At 41.6% G+C, this 18514-nt stretch overlaps 1 protein-coding gene across 1 annotated transcript in view; it reads right to left on the bottom strand.

Moving 5' to 3' along the window:
* Positions 1–3984: 3984 nt before the first annotated feature.
* LOC123752637 (perlucin-like) overlaps positions 3985–18514 on the bottom strand; it is an 18849-nt gene continuing 4319 nt past the window's right edge. Inside the window, exons 3-4 of the mRNA XM_069332314.1 lie at positions 5996–6172; positions 3985–4498 (exon numbers count right to left, since the gene is read on the bottom strand). Coding sequence (XP_069188415.1) covers positions 4257–4498; positions 5996–6172 — 419 coding nt within the window. The 3' untranslated portion in view covers positions 3985–4256. The remainder of the gene's footprint in view (positions 4499–5995; positions 6173–18514) is intronic.

The following is an 18514-nucleotide window of genomic DNA, read 5'->3' as shown; positions in this document are numbered from 1 at the left end:
ACTCTCAGGCCCAGTATCAAGCCTGAGGAGACCTATGGCTGCAGATAAACAATACCAATAGAAATCTAAATTTGTCAGCTGATTATATTTCTCCAGTAGCATTATACTAAGGAGATTACAACTGACTATAGTAACAGAGGTTGATGTTAGTATCATCATTTAAAGCTGAAGATGAGTTCATGAGGCCTCAGTGGCAAATCAGTGAACAGTAGTCTAAACAGCTACAAGTCACTGCGACCAATGTCACTGAACCCACTGCAGTCTCAGAACCATACTTTACTTTAATGATGAACTATTCAATCTTCTGAATCAATTAACTAAATTAAACCCCAATAAATCTGATGACTGATTTGATACATTTATTATTTAATCAAGATCTATTCCATGGGCCTCAGTGTTTATATATCAGTGACCAGTTACCTGAACAAACTTCAAGTTATATCTAATGTCACTGATCTCACTGCAGTCCCTGAATCATACTTGACTGTAGTACTTGATCACATTCAGTCTTCTGGGTTAAATAATATGTAATTAGGCTTGAATTTTAGCCTTTCAAGAGTTAACAGGGAAATGAAATCGCATTAGACTTCTAACCCCTGTAACTCTAGTACGAGACATCCGTCCTGTATGAACAGACACACAAATGTGTGATTACTTACTACTAACTTCAAATTAATCTAATAATCCGAAGGAGGAGTATCGGTGTTCGTCTGTTCTAAATAGGACTTCGACCCGTGAGCAGCCCCCTGGGGAATTATGTCGGAAAATCCGACACCATTTAATATCATACAGGCAGATAATATTGCTGTGTTGTATAAACAAGTTAACCCATAGAAAATGTAACTTGTAGTGGAATTTCCGTCTATAGAAAACAGGATATCATTACCACATACTATTATAAATTCACCACCTATTATGGTGGGAATTATTCTTAAATACATTAGTCTTTGGACTTTACCATCATAAAAACATCTCATATAAATTAACTTAATTATCAGAATTAAAATAGAGTAAATGTGACCCTTCTATCACTTACTGTCATCTGGACAATGTAGGCCAGTAGCGTCAGTGAGGAGGGAGCGGTCAGCCATTGTTATTGTTTAAGACCACAGAGTCGTGGAGCGAATTACGGCTCCTATAAATTCTCTTGGACGAAGTGTTATGGAAGATCAGAGTAGTGATATGCCATCATCAACACGCTGTCATCAATCTCAAGGGAAGTGTCTTTCCGAAACCCGTTTATCTTTCATTTATGGCCATTTATGTCAGGTAGATATTGGGTGATCCTGTTAGATCACAAATGATCGACTCAAACAAGGTAATTAAGCCTAGGTCTTTATGGTTCCTTGTACAGTGTTTTCTCTGATATAGCTGTCATATATTAGGATTCTGGCTTCATAGCTAGCGCCCTTTTGACAGGTCAAGACGAGGAAGCATGCTTTGTGTACCAGTTACTGGGTGATGGAAGCTACCTCAAAGAGGATAATTTGGTGTCTACATCCTGGTTATACCTGGTGGACTAAGGCCTGCTGTACAATAAGATAAGAAACCTCTTCAATGTAAACTAATGTGTAGTTAATACTGTAGTTTGATTGGTTGCACATATATAAATTTAATATAAACCCCCCTAATGTGTAGAGGATCGATTTGTGAGATTATTGCAGAAATACAGTCCACTTATCATCATACCAATTGCTATCGAAATATATAAAATAACGTAAATATAAATTCATATGACTAGTGTTCCCATGTTATTACATGATATTTGTTTAGTGACATCTAGCTGCTGTGTCTTGTGCTTTTTTGTTAATTTACTTCATTGTTATTTGGTTGTGAGTATGTTTTAGATGTTTGTTTATAAATAAGCTGTGTCATGTAGATAAGTTCGACCCAGTAAACTGGAAGATTTCACTTTGACTTTCACTCTACCCTAGACATATTGCAAATTAATAATTTTAAGCCAGGAAGGTTCTTTGCTTCACGAGGGAAAGTTCCTATCCACAAGCCTTGCAGGGGATCATGGCATAACAACCAGCCACTTAGTTCTTACTAGAGAACAATAAAAGTCTTCCAGGATCTAACTCTAAGATCAGTGAAAAAAATGACGTAGATTCCAATTGTTCCTAAAATTGCTGTAAATCCACTCTTGCTCTCTACGTATTTATCAATGTACATTCCGTACAGGAGCGTCAGCCACTGATTTTGAACAACAACAGGGTTTCACGTCAGACATAAGTGAGTATACAAATATTTTTTCTTATTAAGTGCAAGTTACACATTCAAACAAACTTAAATGAAATGGAGATTAGACTTATTGTATTACATAACTGTATTGTTACGCATCATTCAAGTAGTCCAGAACTATGTACGTTCCAGACAAGTAGTCCTGAACTATGTAAGCTCCAGACAGGTAGTTTTGAACTATGTAAGCTCCAGACAGGTAGTCCTGAACTATGTAAGCTCCAGACAGGTAGTCCTGAACTATGTAAGCTCCAGACAGGTAGTCCTGAACTATGTAAGCTTCAGACAGGTAGTCCTGAATATGTAAGCTCCAGACAGGTAGTCCTGAACTATGTAAGCTCCAGACAGGTAGTCCTGAACTATGTACGTTCCAGACAGGTAGTCCTGAACTATGTAAGCTCCAGACAGGTAGTCCTGAACTATGTAAGCTCCAGACAGGTAGTTCTGAACTATGTAAGCTCCAGACAGGTAGTCCTGAACTATGTAAGCTCCAGACAGGTAGTTCTGAACTATGTAAGCTTCAGACAGGTAGTCCTGAACTATATAAGCTCCAGACAGGTAGTCCTGAACTATGTAAGCTCCAGACAGGTAGTCCTGAACTATGTAAGCTCCAGACAGGTAGTCCTGAACTATGTAAGCTCCAGACAGGTAGTTCTGAACTATGTAAGCTTCAGACAGGTAGTCCTGAACTATATAAGCTCCAGACAGGTAGTCCTGAACTATGTAGCTCCAGACAGGTAGTCCTGAACTATGTAGCTCCAGACAGGTAGTCCTGAACTAAGTAAGCCCTAGACAGGTAGTTTTGAACTATGTAAGCTCCAGACAGGTAGTCCTGAATTATGTAAGCTCCAGACAGGTAGTCCTGAACTAAAAAAGCTTCAGACAGGTAGTCCAGAGCTACGCTTCATACAGGTACTCCAGAGCTACCTGTAGAGCGTAGTTTGATAACTTCGAACATTTAAACCCCTTAAGAAAGTTGATAAAACATAAAATCGGCTCATAATTTTTAGTTACATTGTTTTCTCATAACAATTCCATGCTGGCTTAGATATGTGAAAAAAGTATTCTTATAATTGTGTTATGGGGCAAAGAATGATTTGGTTTTGCGCTCCAACTTATTCTTACTAATAAACGGATACTTGGCCACAAACGGCGCATATCAGAGCAGAGAAGCAAGAAGGAATGAACACTTGAATCACCAGCACGCTTGTAATGAGGTTAAATTTGGCGACCTGCTATTAAAGAGACATTTTGCACTTCAGTTAGTTATGGGATTTCAGACTTCCAGTTGACAGAAAATGAGGATGACATTACCTCTCTCTCAATGTTGTGGTGAATAATACACTGTTTTACATTGTTATCCAACGTTATGTTCTCAGAAAGGTTGATGATCTGTCACTTTATAGATGTAAAGACTCTTGTGTTTAGATTTATCACAAATATTTTAAGAAAGATTTTATATGTATATAACTTAACGAAGTTGTCAAAATATTGCAATTTCGAGCAATGCATTTTGGTTTTTAATGAAGCTTAGTGCAGGATGTCATGCCCTCATTATTTACACACCACTCTAATATTTATTATAAATGTATAAATATTTATTAAAAAAATCAATTTAATTTTATATTTAAAAATTCTTAATTTGATTGACAATATCACTGAAAAATTGTGTAGTTAATAACTTCAGTTTCATAACAAATAAACAAATCAAATATGCATTTTGATGTTAATAAAACTAATCACTATGGATATCACTTGGATTTTTTTGCTAGTACAATATTCATAGACTTCATACAATGTATTATTGCAAGGAAAATCACTGCAATTAAATAAATGGTTGAAATATAAGCTGTAATTGGTATTAAACAGGTTTGAGAGTCTACACCGGTTAACGCCACTGCCATTGTTGGCTCAGTAACGCCTCCTTCCCTGCACAAGTTTGGTAATGAGCTTCAGAAATGTTGTAACTCTGATCAGTGTTTACCTATGCACAAAATATAACCTGGTCAATAGTCTTACTGCTCACAGATTCCGTGTATTGGAGTAAAACAATCTCCATCATTAAAATACAAATGATAATTACTATCAATAAAAAGACAGTTTTGAGAAGTTCCGCCAGTGGGCATTTGGTTATTGCTACAGCCATAGGTGGCCCAGTAAGGCGTGCCCATCTGTATAGGTTCTTGGTTCACCCACAGCCACAGTCCCTCCTGGGCCTCGTCTGTGCCACCGATCCAGTACTGAAGCTCGGGATATCCTGAAGATGTACAAATAAATAAACAATAAATATATATACGAGACAAAGCTTGATTGGTTCCCAAGCCGTAAACCAGTATAAACTATGATCCCATCAGGAATCGAACCTGGGAGGAAAAAGATCACTCCTTATTTATGTGTTCATTCTCATATTTGTTTATGCTAAGGAATATTACTTATTGTGTCACATGTGTTGCGGGATCTTAGCTCTCCCTGTCCTGGGTGCCATTGATCACCCTGGGGAGCACCTCAGTCCACTGCGGGGTGGGGTTCCTTCCTGAACCCAGCGTTGCACCCTTAGTAAGTGAAGTAAACTCGATCGTCCTCGGCTTCCGTTTCGAATGACACGGAAGTTTGGGTCCGTCGATCGAGCTGCCCAACAGAAAATTACCCAAACATCATATATATAGCCCACAAGGTCGCCAACTGAGCCCACTGCTATACACGGTTCAGTAATACTTTACTCTGTGGTGGTATTATAAATTCCCCAGTATAGCATCTTATGCAATGGTGCTCAACAAGTCAATTGCTCGAACGATAAAGAAAAATGGAGGAGAGAAAGCAAACACGCTGGTATAAAGTCATAAAGGTTTACCGAGTAATATCTACATAGGCCAAAAGGTGAAAACTTCTACTGCTCAGTAGAAAATACTCCAGGAAAGTCACATCTTGCAAATCTCTCAGCCGTCGCCATGCAAAACTGTCCGTGAATGAACAAATCCACAAGGGCCGTGACGAGGATTCAAACCTACGTCCGAGAGAATCCCAGACGCTGCCTTAATCGACTGAGCTACGACATGGTGAAAAGAATTGGAAAAGGGAAATCAACTTGACCTACCACGGATCCTGCCTCTGTGCCTCCCAGACTAGAGAGCTCTCTAGCGCACCTCCGCTCAGTTACGTCCCCGGACGTGACGGTTGGCGGACGCCCGCCGACCTGCTTTGTCATGCTTTGGGCACCACACCATTGGTCAATGATGTCACACATCCAGTACTGACTAATCAACTAGCGGCTGGCGCGGCTCCCACAATGCATCGCATCATTTGCCTCTTCCGGAGGTAAAGCGCACCTACCTCCACCATATTTTCATGGCAGAAAAGCCTAAAGCCATTTTTAAAACTAACAAAAATCATAATTGCCGTCAACCAATAGCTCAGGCATCTCCTTAAATGTACAAAAACTCTTCCCCACGCTACAATGTACAAATCAGAATGATATGACTCTTATAAGCTGGATATAGGAGAAAATAGGGTTGAACTCTATAACACATGGGAAAAGTTTGTATCTTCATTAGCACAGTCACTTTGGTCAGCCCCGGAGGGCTAGTCTATTGTACTGTGTCACACACCCTGCGAGGGAACATCCATAGCAGCGTGTACAATACCCACCAATACTGTAATCATTACGGCAATTACTGTAACTTTCTGGGAATTTCATTACTGTAATCTGCCATAATCAGTAACATGACCTTAAATATTGACGAGGACTTAAACGTACCGCTGCCATGTATGTAGCGGATGAGGGCGGAGTATACTTCAGCGTTGTCCAGGATGGCCAGGTCGCCGCCAAGACTCCTACAGTGGGTGCGCATAGTATCCCAGTTACCTGTGTTTGAGACGTCAACATAGAAGCAGCGTCCTCCCACATCATGGAATGGTGACGTGCAGCTGGTGCCTGAAGGACAGATGAAGCGAGTTTAAAGGATCAGAAAGCAGTGATTATAAATTGTCTCTTATTGAGGTGTGGTTACGGACTCACTATAGCCCGTGCTACATGGACACTTCGTTCTGCGCAGTTAAATGTAAAACAACAACAACAAACATGGTAAATTTGTCTTTAAGAATGTAAAGAGTGACCTTGCAAAAAGCATCCCTAGGCATCAGATCAAAAATAAAACTTTGGAGAGGTAATTCCAAAGTGAAAATGAACTTTGGAGAGGTAATTTTTCAACTTCCTCGTCAGTGAAGAAAAACATAAGAAATATTGAAAATTATTCGCGTTAGAATAATAGGAGCTGCCTCGTATGGGCCAATAGACCTTCTGCAGTTACCTTTGTTCTTATGTTCTTATGTTCCTACCCTTTCGGTCATGTTCAACAAGATTTGTTTGCAATAAAGACTGCGACCAAAATATACTAATATATATATATATATACTAATATATATATATATATATATATATATATATATATATATATATATATATATATATATATATATATATATATATATATATATATATTATATATATCTATATATATATTATATATATCTATATATATATATTATATATATAATGAGGACCAAGTCACTCTCCTAAATCTGGGTATAAACTGTCACGTTATGTCTAGACCAAGTGAGATGGCCAGGAAAGTGGAGTTGGAGATTCTGTTGGACGACATATTCGACCTCGAGACACAAAAGAAGGTCACCACCAAAGGCACCTTACAAGCAGAACATATTGTGGAAGAAGGAAAGAATCGAGGCAACTACAGAAGCACCATACTGTCCCCCGAGCTCAAAGCGGCAGCTAAGAGCCTTCGTGAGAACAAGGAGATAGTCGTCAGGAGAGGTGATAAGTCGCCAATATACGTCATTCTTAAAAAAGACGAATATCTGGCTTCATGAAAATGAACCTCATACTCTCTGACCAAACTAAATTCCAAAGGGTAACGAAGGACACTACAGCCGAATTGAAAGCAAAGGTCAACAAATTGATCGAAACTGTGAACGCCAAGAAATCCGGACTCCACCTGCCAAAGTTTATTAGGGAATATAAACCTGGATGCGCGTATGGAAATGTCAAGACACATAACCCTGGAAACCCACTTCGGCCAATTATCAGCCAGATACCCACACCCACGTACAGACTGGCGAAGCGACTCAACAGCCTGCTGACTCCTTATGTCCCTTGCGCCTTCAGCCTGAAGTCTCCAGAGGAATTTGTTGACTTACTGCGGGGAACACAGGCCACAAGGTTAAGAGCCTCGTTGGACGTAGAATCACTGTTTATCAACGTACCTGTGGATGAAACAATCGGGATGATAGCAGACAGAGTGTATCGTGATCCGGCCTGTACTCCTCTTGACAAACCAGAAAATATTCTAAGGAAACTACTCCAAGCTTGTACTAAAGAGGCACCCTTCTTGAGCCCAGATGGGCACATGTATAAGCAAGTAGATGGGGTCGCCATGGGTTCTCCCCCTAGGTGTCCTGTTTGCGAACTTCTACATGGGTACCATCGACCAAAAGGTCTTAGTCGACATGAACTTGAATCCGGCCATATACTGCAGGTATGTTGAGGACATTTTTACACAGGTACCTGATGTCAGACATCTGCAGGAGCTGAAGGAGGCATTTGAGCAGAATTCTGTGTTGCGTTTCACTTACGAGATGGAGAAGGATGGGAAGCTGCCCTTTTTAGATGTAACAGTCATGAAAGGAGTGGAGGTTTCCACACTGCAGTCTACACTAATGAAACAAACATAGGAATGTGCCTAAATGCCAACAGTGACTGCCCAGACAGGTACAAGAGGAGTGTTGTTAACGCTTATGTCGACCGTGCTCTCAGCCACAGCTCAGGATGGAAGCAAGTCGATGAAGAACTCTGTAGGGTAAGGCAGGTCCTAGTCAACAACGGCTTCTCCAATGGTTTCGTTGAAGACATCATAAGAAGGAAGGTGAAACGCCATGCAACCTCGGAAGAGACAACTAACACAACACCTATACCCCCTATTAGACTATTTTACAGGAACTTCTTTTCCACAGCTCATAAAATGGAGGAAAGGGTCCTGAAAGATAGTGTTAATATAAACGTTATCCCTACAGACAAAAATCAGAAGATACAACTGACGATTTACTATAAAACCAAAAAAAGGCCAGCCTACTCATGAGAAACTCTCCAGACACAAAGCAGAACGCTTTAAAAGAGACCAACGTCGTCTATGGCTTCAAGTGCCCACTTGGGGACTGTAAGCCTCAAAGAACTCAGTATATAGGCAAGACAACAACATCTCTTTCTAGGCGATTAATGATGCATAAGCAACAGGGCTCCATTAAGGAACATATAATCTCTTCCCACTACCAGACCATCACCAGAGAAATCTTAGCAAACAACACAGAAATCATTGATATATACAGCGATACCAGGCGGCTTGACATCTGCGAGGCACTACACATAAAGAAGTCAACACCAGCAATCAACAGCCAATTAATGCACTACGATATTCTACCCACTTCAAGACTCCGCTCCAATATAGAAGCATCAAGAAATATGGGCCAATAGGCCCTCTGCAGTTACTTCCATTCTTACTTTCAATTTACCCAATTAAGACCCATTGTTTCATGTTCTGTCTTGTGCTGAAAGTTTTGTTCACCTCATCCAAAACTGTTGTAACATATCACCTCACCCAAAATGCGGGTATAAAATAAAATGAAAGCTGTTTAAATCATAGTCTAGTAAGAACTCTGTTTAGTGTTTGCAGGTTATAGTTGTGTGTGTGTAAACTAAAAGTCTTTGAAAATGTAATAAGTTATTACGAAACGCGTTCAAGTGTCGCGTCAGACTAGAAATAAAAATGAATTTTGGAGAATTGATTTTTCAATTACCATCAACAGTGAAAAGAAATATTGAGAAAATTCGTGTTACAATTATTAATCTTACTTTTTTGGTCATATATAATAATATATGTCTACAGGAAAGACTGCTACCAAAATATACTAATATATATATATATGTATATATATATATATATATATATATATATATATATATATATATATATATATATATATATATATATATATAAATATATATATATATATATATATATATATATATATATATATATATATATATATATATATATATATATATATATATATATATATATATATGTCGTACCTAGTAGCCAGAACGCACTTCTCAGCCTACTATTCAAGGCCCGATTTGCCTAATAAGCCAAGTTTTCATGAATTTATTGTTTTTCGACTACCTAACCTACCTAACCTAACCTAACCTAACTTTTTCTGCTACCTAACCTAACCTAACCTATAAAGATAGGTTAGGTTAGGTTAGGTAGGATTGGTTAGGTTTGGTCATATTTCTACGTTAATTTTAACTCCAATACAAAAATATTGACCTCATGCATAATGAAATGGGTAGCTATATCATTTCATAGGAAAAAAATTAGAGAAAAAATATTAATTCTGGAAAACTTGGCTTATTAGGCAAATCGGGCCTTGCATAGTAGGCCGAGAAGTGCATTCTGGCTACTAGGTACGACATATATATATATATATATATATATATATATATATATATATATATATATATATATATATATATATATATATATATATATATATATATATATATATATATATATATGTCGTACCTAGTAGCCAGAACTCACTTCTCAGCCTACTATTCAAGGCCCGATTTGCCTAATAAGCCAAGTTTTCCTGAATTAATATATTTACTATAATTTTTTTCTTATGAAATGATAAAGCAACCCTTTTCTCTATGTATGAGGTCAATTTTTTTTTATTGGAGTTAAAATTAACGTAGATATATGACCGAACCTAACCAACCCTACCTAACCTAACCTAACCTGTATTTATAGGTAAGGTTAGGTTAGGTAGCCAAAAAAAGCTAGGTTAGGTTAGGTTAGGTAGGTTAGGTAGACGAAAAAACATTAATTCATGAAAACTTGGCTTATTAGGCAAATCGGGCCTTGAATAGTAGGCTGAGAAGTGCGTTCTGGCTATTAGGTACGACATATATATATATATATATATATATATATATATATATATATATATATATATATATATATATATATATATATATATATATATATATATATATATATATATATATATATATATATATATATATATGTCGTACCTAGTAGCCAGAACGCACTTCTGAGCCTACTATGCATGGCCCGATTTGCCTAATAAGCCAAGTTTTCATGAATTATTTGTTTTTCGACTACCTAACCTACCTAACCTAACCTAACCTAACTTTTTCTGCTACCTAACCTAACCTAACCTATAGAGATAGGTTAGGTTAGGTTAGGCAGGGTTGGTTAGGTTTGGTCATATATCTACATTAATTTTAACTCTAATAAAAATAAATTGATCTCATATATAATGAAATGGGTAGCTTTATCATTTCATAAGAAAAAAATTACAGAAAATATATTAATTCAGGAAAACTTGGCTTATTAGGCAAATCGGGCCTAGCATAATAGGCTGAGAAGTGCGTTCTGGCTACTAGGTACGACATATATATATATATATATATATATATATATATATATATATATATATATATGTCGTACCTAATAGCCAGAACGCACTTCTCAGCCTACTATTCAAGGCCCGATTTGCCTAATAAGCCAAGTTTTCATGAATTAATGTTTTTTCGTCTACCTAACCTACCTAACCTAACCTAACCTAGCTATTTTTGGCTACCTAACCTAACCTTACCTATAAATATAGGTTAGGTTAGGTTAGGTAGGGTTGGTTAGGTTCGGTCATATATCTACGTTAATTTTAACTCCAATAAAAAAAAATTGACCTCATACATAGAGAAAAGGGTTGCTTTATCATTTCATAAGAAAAAAATTATAGTAAATATATTAATTCAGGAAAACTTGGCTTATTAGGCAAATCGGGCCTTGAATAGTAGGCTGAGAAGTGAGTTCTGGCTACTAGGTACGACATATATATATATATATATATATATATATATATATATATATATATATATATATATATGTCGTACCTAGTAGCCAGAACGCACTTCTCAGCCTAAAATGCAAGGCCCGATTTGCCTAGTAAGCCAAGTTTTCATGAATTAATTGTTTTTCGACTACCTAACCTACCTAACCTAACCTAACCTAACTTTTTCGGCTACCTAACCTAACCTAACCTGTAAAGATAGGTTAGGTTAGGTAGGGTTGGTTAGGTTCGGTCATATATCTTCGTTAATTTTAACTCCAATAAAAAAAAATTACCTCATACATAATGAAATGGGTAGCTTTATCATTTCATAAGAAAAAAATAAGAGAAAATATATTATTTCATGAAAACTTGGCTTATTAGGCAAATCGGGCCTTGCATAGTAGGCTGATAAGTGCGTTCTGGCTACTAGGTACGACATTATATATATATATATATATATATATATATATATATATATATATATATATATATATATATATATATATATATATATATATATTTTATATATATATATATATATTTTATATATATATATATATATATATATATATATATATATATATATATATATATATATTATATATATATATATATATTATATATATATATATATATTATATATATATATATATATATATATATATATATATATATATATATATATTTATATATATATATATATATATATATATATATATATATATATATATATATATATATATATATATATACATATTATATATATAAATATAGACTGAAAACTGTACACCCTGGAAGTGAATCGAACCCGGGATAGCCAGGAGCACAATGCAACTGGTGTACATGGTACCTTAACGACTCGACCATCCGTCCATACAAAAGACGATGGTAGCAGAGGCTATTTCACTGTCCCGATGGCACTTGGTGGTAATCTTGGGAATAGTTATTTCATCAAATCACCTCACTTTGTAGGTGATTTGTGGGTGTCGCCCTGCGACTTACCGCCCCCTATTTCCACCGAACACCGGTGTATTTGCGGCCATGCATGGGCAGACCAATGCGGTAGCGATGGTCTCATCTGTCATAAGACACAGGGAAAGATTGCCAGACATGAAGCATTCAATGACATCATCAAGAAAAGTTTGGCTACAGCTGGGTGTCAGCACAAAGGGAACCTAAGTTGTGCAGACCTGACAACAGCCAAAAACTCGGAGATGGAGTCACCCTGCAGCCATAGAGGGAAGATAAACCGGTCGTATGGGATTACACGTGTGTGTCTACATTGGCTGATACCTATCTACCTTACAGCACACTTGAGGGAGGCGGGGCAGCCACCCTCAGGGAAACCCAGAAAACCAACAAGAACAGAGACCTAGAACGTTGTTAAAGGTACGTGCCGATAGGCTCCGAGACTCTGGGCACCTGGGGTAAATGTGCACTTAAGTTCTTAAAGGAAGTGGGCGAGGACCTCATTGGGAAAACTAAAGACCCACGAGCGGCCAGTTTCCTGTTCCAGCGCCTCAGTGTCGCAGTTCAGAGGGGAAATGCGTGCTGTATTCTGACTACGCACTCAACCTCCGAGGAACTGGACGAGGTCTTCAAACACTGATTGTTATATTGTTAAATATGTGTGTGTTCTCCGTAAACCGTAGCATTGTAATAAAATAAAACAAAACAAAATACAAAAAAATAGTAGGGGTGATATGAGAGGAAAATATTATAGCGTTCAGTGAGAATCCACAAAGTCTTCTCTGAATACTCTTTATTTTGTTAGAGTACAATTGCACCAGAGCAGGTACTCTCTATATATATATGTATGACAGTGTCAGACCACGGAGGAAGAATTGAAACAGGAATTTCCTGAAGTACGTTAGAAAGAATTTTTTCAGTGTCAGAGTAGTTAATAAATGGAATGCACTAGGCAGTGATGTGGTGGAGGCTGACTCCATACACAGTTTCAAATGTAGATATGATAGAGCCCAGTAGACTCAGGAATCTGTACACCAGTTGATTGACAGTTGAGAGGCGGGACCAAAGAGACAAAGCACAACCCCCACAAGCACAGTTAGGTGAGTAAAGCACACAGGATACAAGCAAAGACAAACCCACAAACAGCATGGGACAGAGAATCCATACAGGACACAACAAATAAATGACATCTTGAGGTTATCTTGAGATGATTTCGGTGCTTTTTTTTAGTGTCCACGCGGCCCGGTCCTCCACCAGGCCTCCACCCCCAGGAAGCAGCCCGTGACAGCTGACTAACACCCAGGTACCTATTTTACTGCTAGGTAACAGGAGCATAGGGTGAAAGAAACTCTGCCCATTGTTTCTCGCCAGCGCCCGGTATCGAACCCGGGACCACAGGATCACAAGTCAATTGTGCTGTCCGCTCGGCCGACCGGCTCGACATAAGTACAATAACAAAAATGTACAAAAAAATACACAAAAGATACAAAAATTTACATAAAGCCAACCACCCGTAGAACAGAAAGGGGGAGGAAAATAGAAGACAAGCTCGGGCAGGCCGACCCCGCACACAGAGGAGCAGAACCGGACACAAATGTGGACACCAACAACAAATGACCAGTAAACCCCAAAAATACCCATGCAACAAACACACGGAACAGCAACACACACAACCCACAATTACACCCCCCCCCCCATACCAACACGCCCGCCACCCCCAACACACGGGGAGCGCGCAAGGACAGGAAAGAAAGAACACCAAACACCCACAACAGCACACAACCACAACACAAATACAGAACAAAGGCAAAGCACAAAACAAATTGCAAACACACCAGAACAGCCCCAAGCAGGAGCCAGGAACAAACACGCACACCACACAAGCGCTCAGACAAGGACACCCACCTGTGCACGTAGGCACTGGGTTAACAACACGCACAACACAGACAGAAACCAACCACATGGATCACTCATACTTCTCCGGGTACTCCCGAGCCAGAAATCGTAAGCAGTAAGCGTCCCAAACAGCTAGGTCGTCTTCAGTAACCGGACGTCCAGGAGTCGCAGTAGGCCAAGGCATCAAATCCAACACGCCAATGATGAAACCCCGCGCCCGTGGAACCCAGATGGTAGAAGGGGACCACGGAACAGGACGCATCAGGTCATCACACTCAAAACTCATAGATGTAGTGCAATCGAACACCTCTCCGGACGGGAGGACAAAAGGAAAGGGTTTCCCCCTAGGTGGCCGGTCACAGGGCCATACACTTGGCGGCCCGATATGCAGCCTGGTGTGCTTCCAACTAGGGCGTGCACTTCGTTCTATGCCGGACGTCGCACTGAGCCCCGCGGAGTGTGGATCCGCAGGCGCCCCTGGGCCCCTGTCAACTGAAACAGGAGCAGAAGCCCCCAGTCGCACATCCTTCGACACCACCACTACGAGGTCGCGGTTACCAGGGGCAACCTCTCACTGAGGAGAGTAACCAGCAGGGGGCACAGTGCCCAACACAGAAGGCACCACAGGAGGCGGCACAACGTCGCCCACAGCATCATCATCCATAGAGTCACGCTCCTCAGCCCACGTCCGGCGAGGTGACGCATCCCGAGCCGAACGAGGGCGCTGATTGTCGGAACTGTCACCCCCCTGCAAGCGGTGCTTAAGAACAACCGTCAGCAGGCGGCCCCAAAACCGGGGCAGCATGACCACGCAGAACGGCAGCCTCAACGACGCGGGGCAGAAAATCACCACCCACCAAGGAGACCTGATCCGGAGCAGGAGTAGACACAGCAGGTGGATGAGTAGATACCAGCACATGTGAAGGATCCAACGAGGGCGTCGGATCCGGCAGAAGAGAAGAGGCACGTGTGAACGAGGAAACCATCAGAGGCGAAGAAGCAGAGGGCGGGGGCGGAGCCATACACACCACCACCCCGATAGCCCCGGGAAGCACACGTCCTTCAGCAGGAGATGCAGACACCACCCCGACAGCACCATCCAATGCCACCACAGAAGCAACCGGAACCGGATGCACCTCTGCATCCACCGAACGTCGAAGGCGCGAATCAGGGGCCCCTAGATCCGCAGAGCTTCCCGGTAGGGCAGACAGATCAGGGCCAGATGGAGCAACAGCCGTAATCGCCGCAGGAATTACACAGGCACCTCCACAGAGCGAGGATCCACCGGGGAATCCCCACGCACAGACAAGCGGGGAAATCATCCTCCAGGAACACTGAAGGAGCCTCAGCACGAGGAGCGTCGCATCCGGCCGCCATGTGGCCCGTAGCACCACACCGGAAACAAGTGCGTGTTTCACCCTGATAAAAGATCCGCAGAGAGAGCCCACGAAACGAAACCCTGGAAGGAATAGGGCTCGTGACCCGCATGACGAGCGTACGAGCACCCAGACGGACCCCCTTCACCCGGCCTGCACTCAAAGTGGTGAACCGGGGCTTCACCACCGCACCAAACCGCGTAAACAACGACATGAGCTCCGCCTCGGGGAAGGTCACCGGCACACCGTGAACACTCACAAAAGTCATGGGCCCCCAGGGATCCGAGATCTCTACAGTCACAGCCGAAGCAGGAAGAGGAAGTGAGCGGCCATCCCAGCATGCCACAAACTCCTGATAAACAAGTGACGTGGCAAGCGACACCGCCACACGGGTAGGCGAGATCTCCAGTCACAGGAAATCGGTGATGTCGACACGGAGCACGTCCAGGAGAGCAATCTCCACAATGGGCCAGTCCACTGCAGCAGAAAAATCCAGCCGTACAGTATCCACCCGTCGAACACGGCCGCCACCGGCCACCTCTACCACCAGCCGGAGCCCTGTGAGCGGAAAACTGTGTCTACCACAACACTTAATACAACAGTACACTGTGTGTCTACCACAACACTTAACACAACAGTACACTGTGTGTGTCTACCACAACACTTAATATAACAGTACACTGTGTGTCTACCACAACACTTAACACAACAGTACACTGTGTGTGTCTACCACAACACTTAACACAACAGTACACTGTGTGTCTACCACAACACTTAACACAACAGTACACTGTGTGTCTACCACAACACTTAATACAACAGTACACTGTGTGTCTACCACAACACTTAACACAACAGTACACTGTGTGTGTCTACCACAACACTTAAAAGAACAGTGCACTGTGTGTCTACCACAACACTTAACACAACAGTACACTGTGTGTCTACCACAACACTTAATACAACAGTACACTGTGTGTCTACCACAACACTTAACACAACAGTACACTGTGTGTGTCTACCACAACACTTAACACAACAGTACACTGTGTGTCTACCACAACACTTAACACAACAGTACACTGTGTGTCTACCACAACACTTAATACAACAGTACACTGTGTGTCTACCACAACACTTAACACAACAGTACACTGTGTGTGTCTACCACAACACTTAAAACAGCAGTACACTGTGTGTCTACCACAACACTTAACACAACAGTACACTGTGTGTCTACCACAACACTTAATACAACAGTACACTGTGTGTCTACCACAACACTTAACACAACAGTACACTGTGTGTGTCTACCACAACACTTAACACAACAGTACACTGTGTGTCTACCACAACACTTAACACAACAGTACACTGTGTGTTGTTACGGTGCCCTCTCCTATTTCTTCCGTTTGCTGGCTTAAAGAGTCATATCAGCTCTCCCTACTGATTCTCTGAGGTTCAGGGAGTCTAATGATATATGTGGCGACCAGACCGGCTGCCAGTTAAGGAAAGGAAGTTATATTATAAGTTGTAAATAAAGGAAAGTTGGCGCCCTGTTATAAAATGAAACAGTATCCCCTACGGCAGATATGACCTTTTGGAAGGGACACAAGCCGATCGCGGATTGGCCGACGTAGGTCGCGGGCGACAAATCAGGGCCCGCCATGACGTCACCGAGTGCCCCGGGCGGCGCCAACGTCAGAGTTGATCTGACCTGGGAAGCGACAGGACGCGTCTCGGTCTGCTCTCAAGGATTGGAGGCTCTGCAAGCCTTGTTCAGTGGATTGAGCTGGCCTTCGCAGCCCATCCCAGTTATTGGAGACCCTGCGCTTCTGGGAAGCAAAAGAGGAACCAAGTTCAGTGAGCAGAGAAGTGCCAAACTTGGAAAATAGTCGGCGACGACGCTGGGCGGCGCCGCTGGCTGGACGTTGAGGTCTGGAAGGTGGGCGAGCAAGCTAGCTGTGACTGGGGTCACATCCACTGAGAATCTTGGAAGGACGACACCGTGCCTAGGACAAGGAGCGACGCCCTGTGGGAGAGGCGAGTGTGGGGAAAAATAGTGATTAGCTGAATCTCAGGGATTGGAACGGCGACGACGCGAAGGCTTCACGACACCTGAGGACCTGTGGAACGCCCTGGATCGTCAAGGATCGACCCAAGGAAGCGTGGGAACCTCACACCATCGAGGGACAGGCGTCGTGAGCCAGGAGTGTAAGGTAGATCATTTTTCCCTCCCATTACCCCTTGTATGAGTAGGCTAGTTAGGCCACAATATTTGCTTGTGTATGTGGCAGCAAGACTATATTACTTTAATAGTAGAATAGGCTGCAAGGCAGCTTGTGTCCAGGACTGTCAGAGAGGACAGTGTGTGTGGATGGCAGGACAGTGAAGAAGAGGCGCCGACGTGGTGAAGAGGCCCTCCTGTGAGAGTGTGAGACTCCTATCTTCCTGCCCAGTTGAAGAAGTGTTGGAGGTCGTGGAAGAAGAGGCTGACGATCTCCAGACTCATTATCCATAATCCATATTCATGTATTACTTGTGATTGTGTGTGTGTGTTCATGTAATTTGCATCAGTAAATCCACACCTTTTATTACTGTGTTTGAGTGTGCCTCCATTTATGATATTTCTCTATGAGCATACATTTCTGGCTACAAACAATATATAATACACCCACTGAACTGCATTGCTGGGGTGCAGATACAATAACCCAGCTGGCGACCTTGCTAAGAGGAAGATAGAGAAGACAGGCGGGAAAGGAGTTCCTGCAACCTTTTTTTTGTCTGGCAGGCAAGACTCAGGGAGGTTATGGTTATAGGTAAGCCTGAGTCTTCCTTCACTCCCCCACGGGTCTAGGCCGGAACTGTTAACAGCAGTTTCCCCGTGTTTGACTGAAGGGCTTCCAGGGTGAATCAGTGGCACCCCCTTTTGTGGTGGAAGCAAAGACCTGCGGAGGTGGGCATTGTTGGTCCTATCTTGTGTGACCAAGGAGACTCCGGTGAATCCCGGGAGTCGGAGGGGCTGAGTATTTGGGCCTTTTGAG

This window comes from Procambarus clarkii, chromosome 27 (assembly GCF_040958095.1).
Source record: "Procambarus clarkii isolate CNS0578487 chromosome 27, FALCON_Pclarkii_2.0, whole genome shotgun sequence".
NCBI lineage: Eukaryota > Metazoa > Arthropoda > Malacostraca > Decapoda > Cambaridae > Procambarus > Procambarus clarkii.
This window is presented reverse-complemented; position numbering and strand designations above follow the sequence as displayed.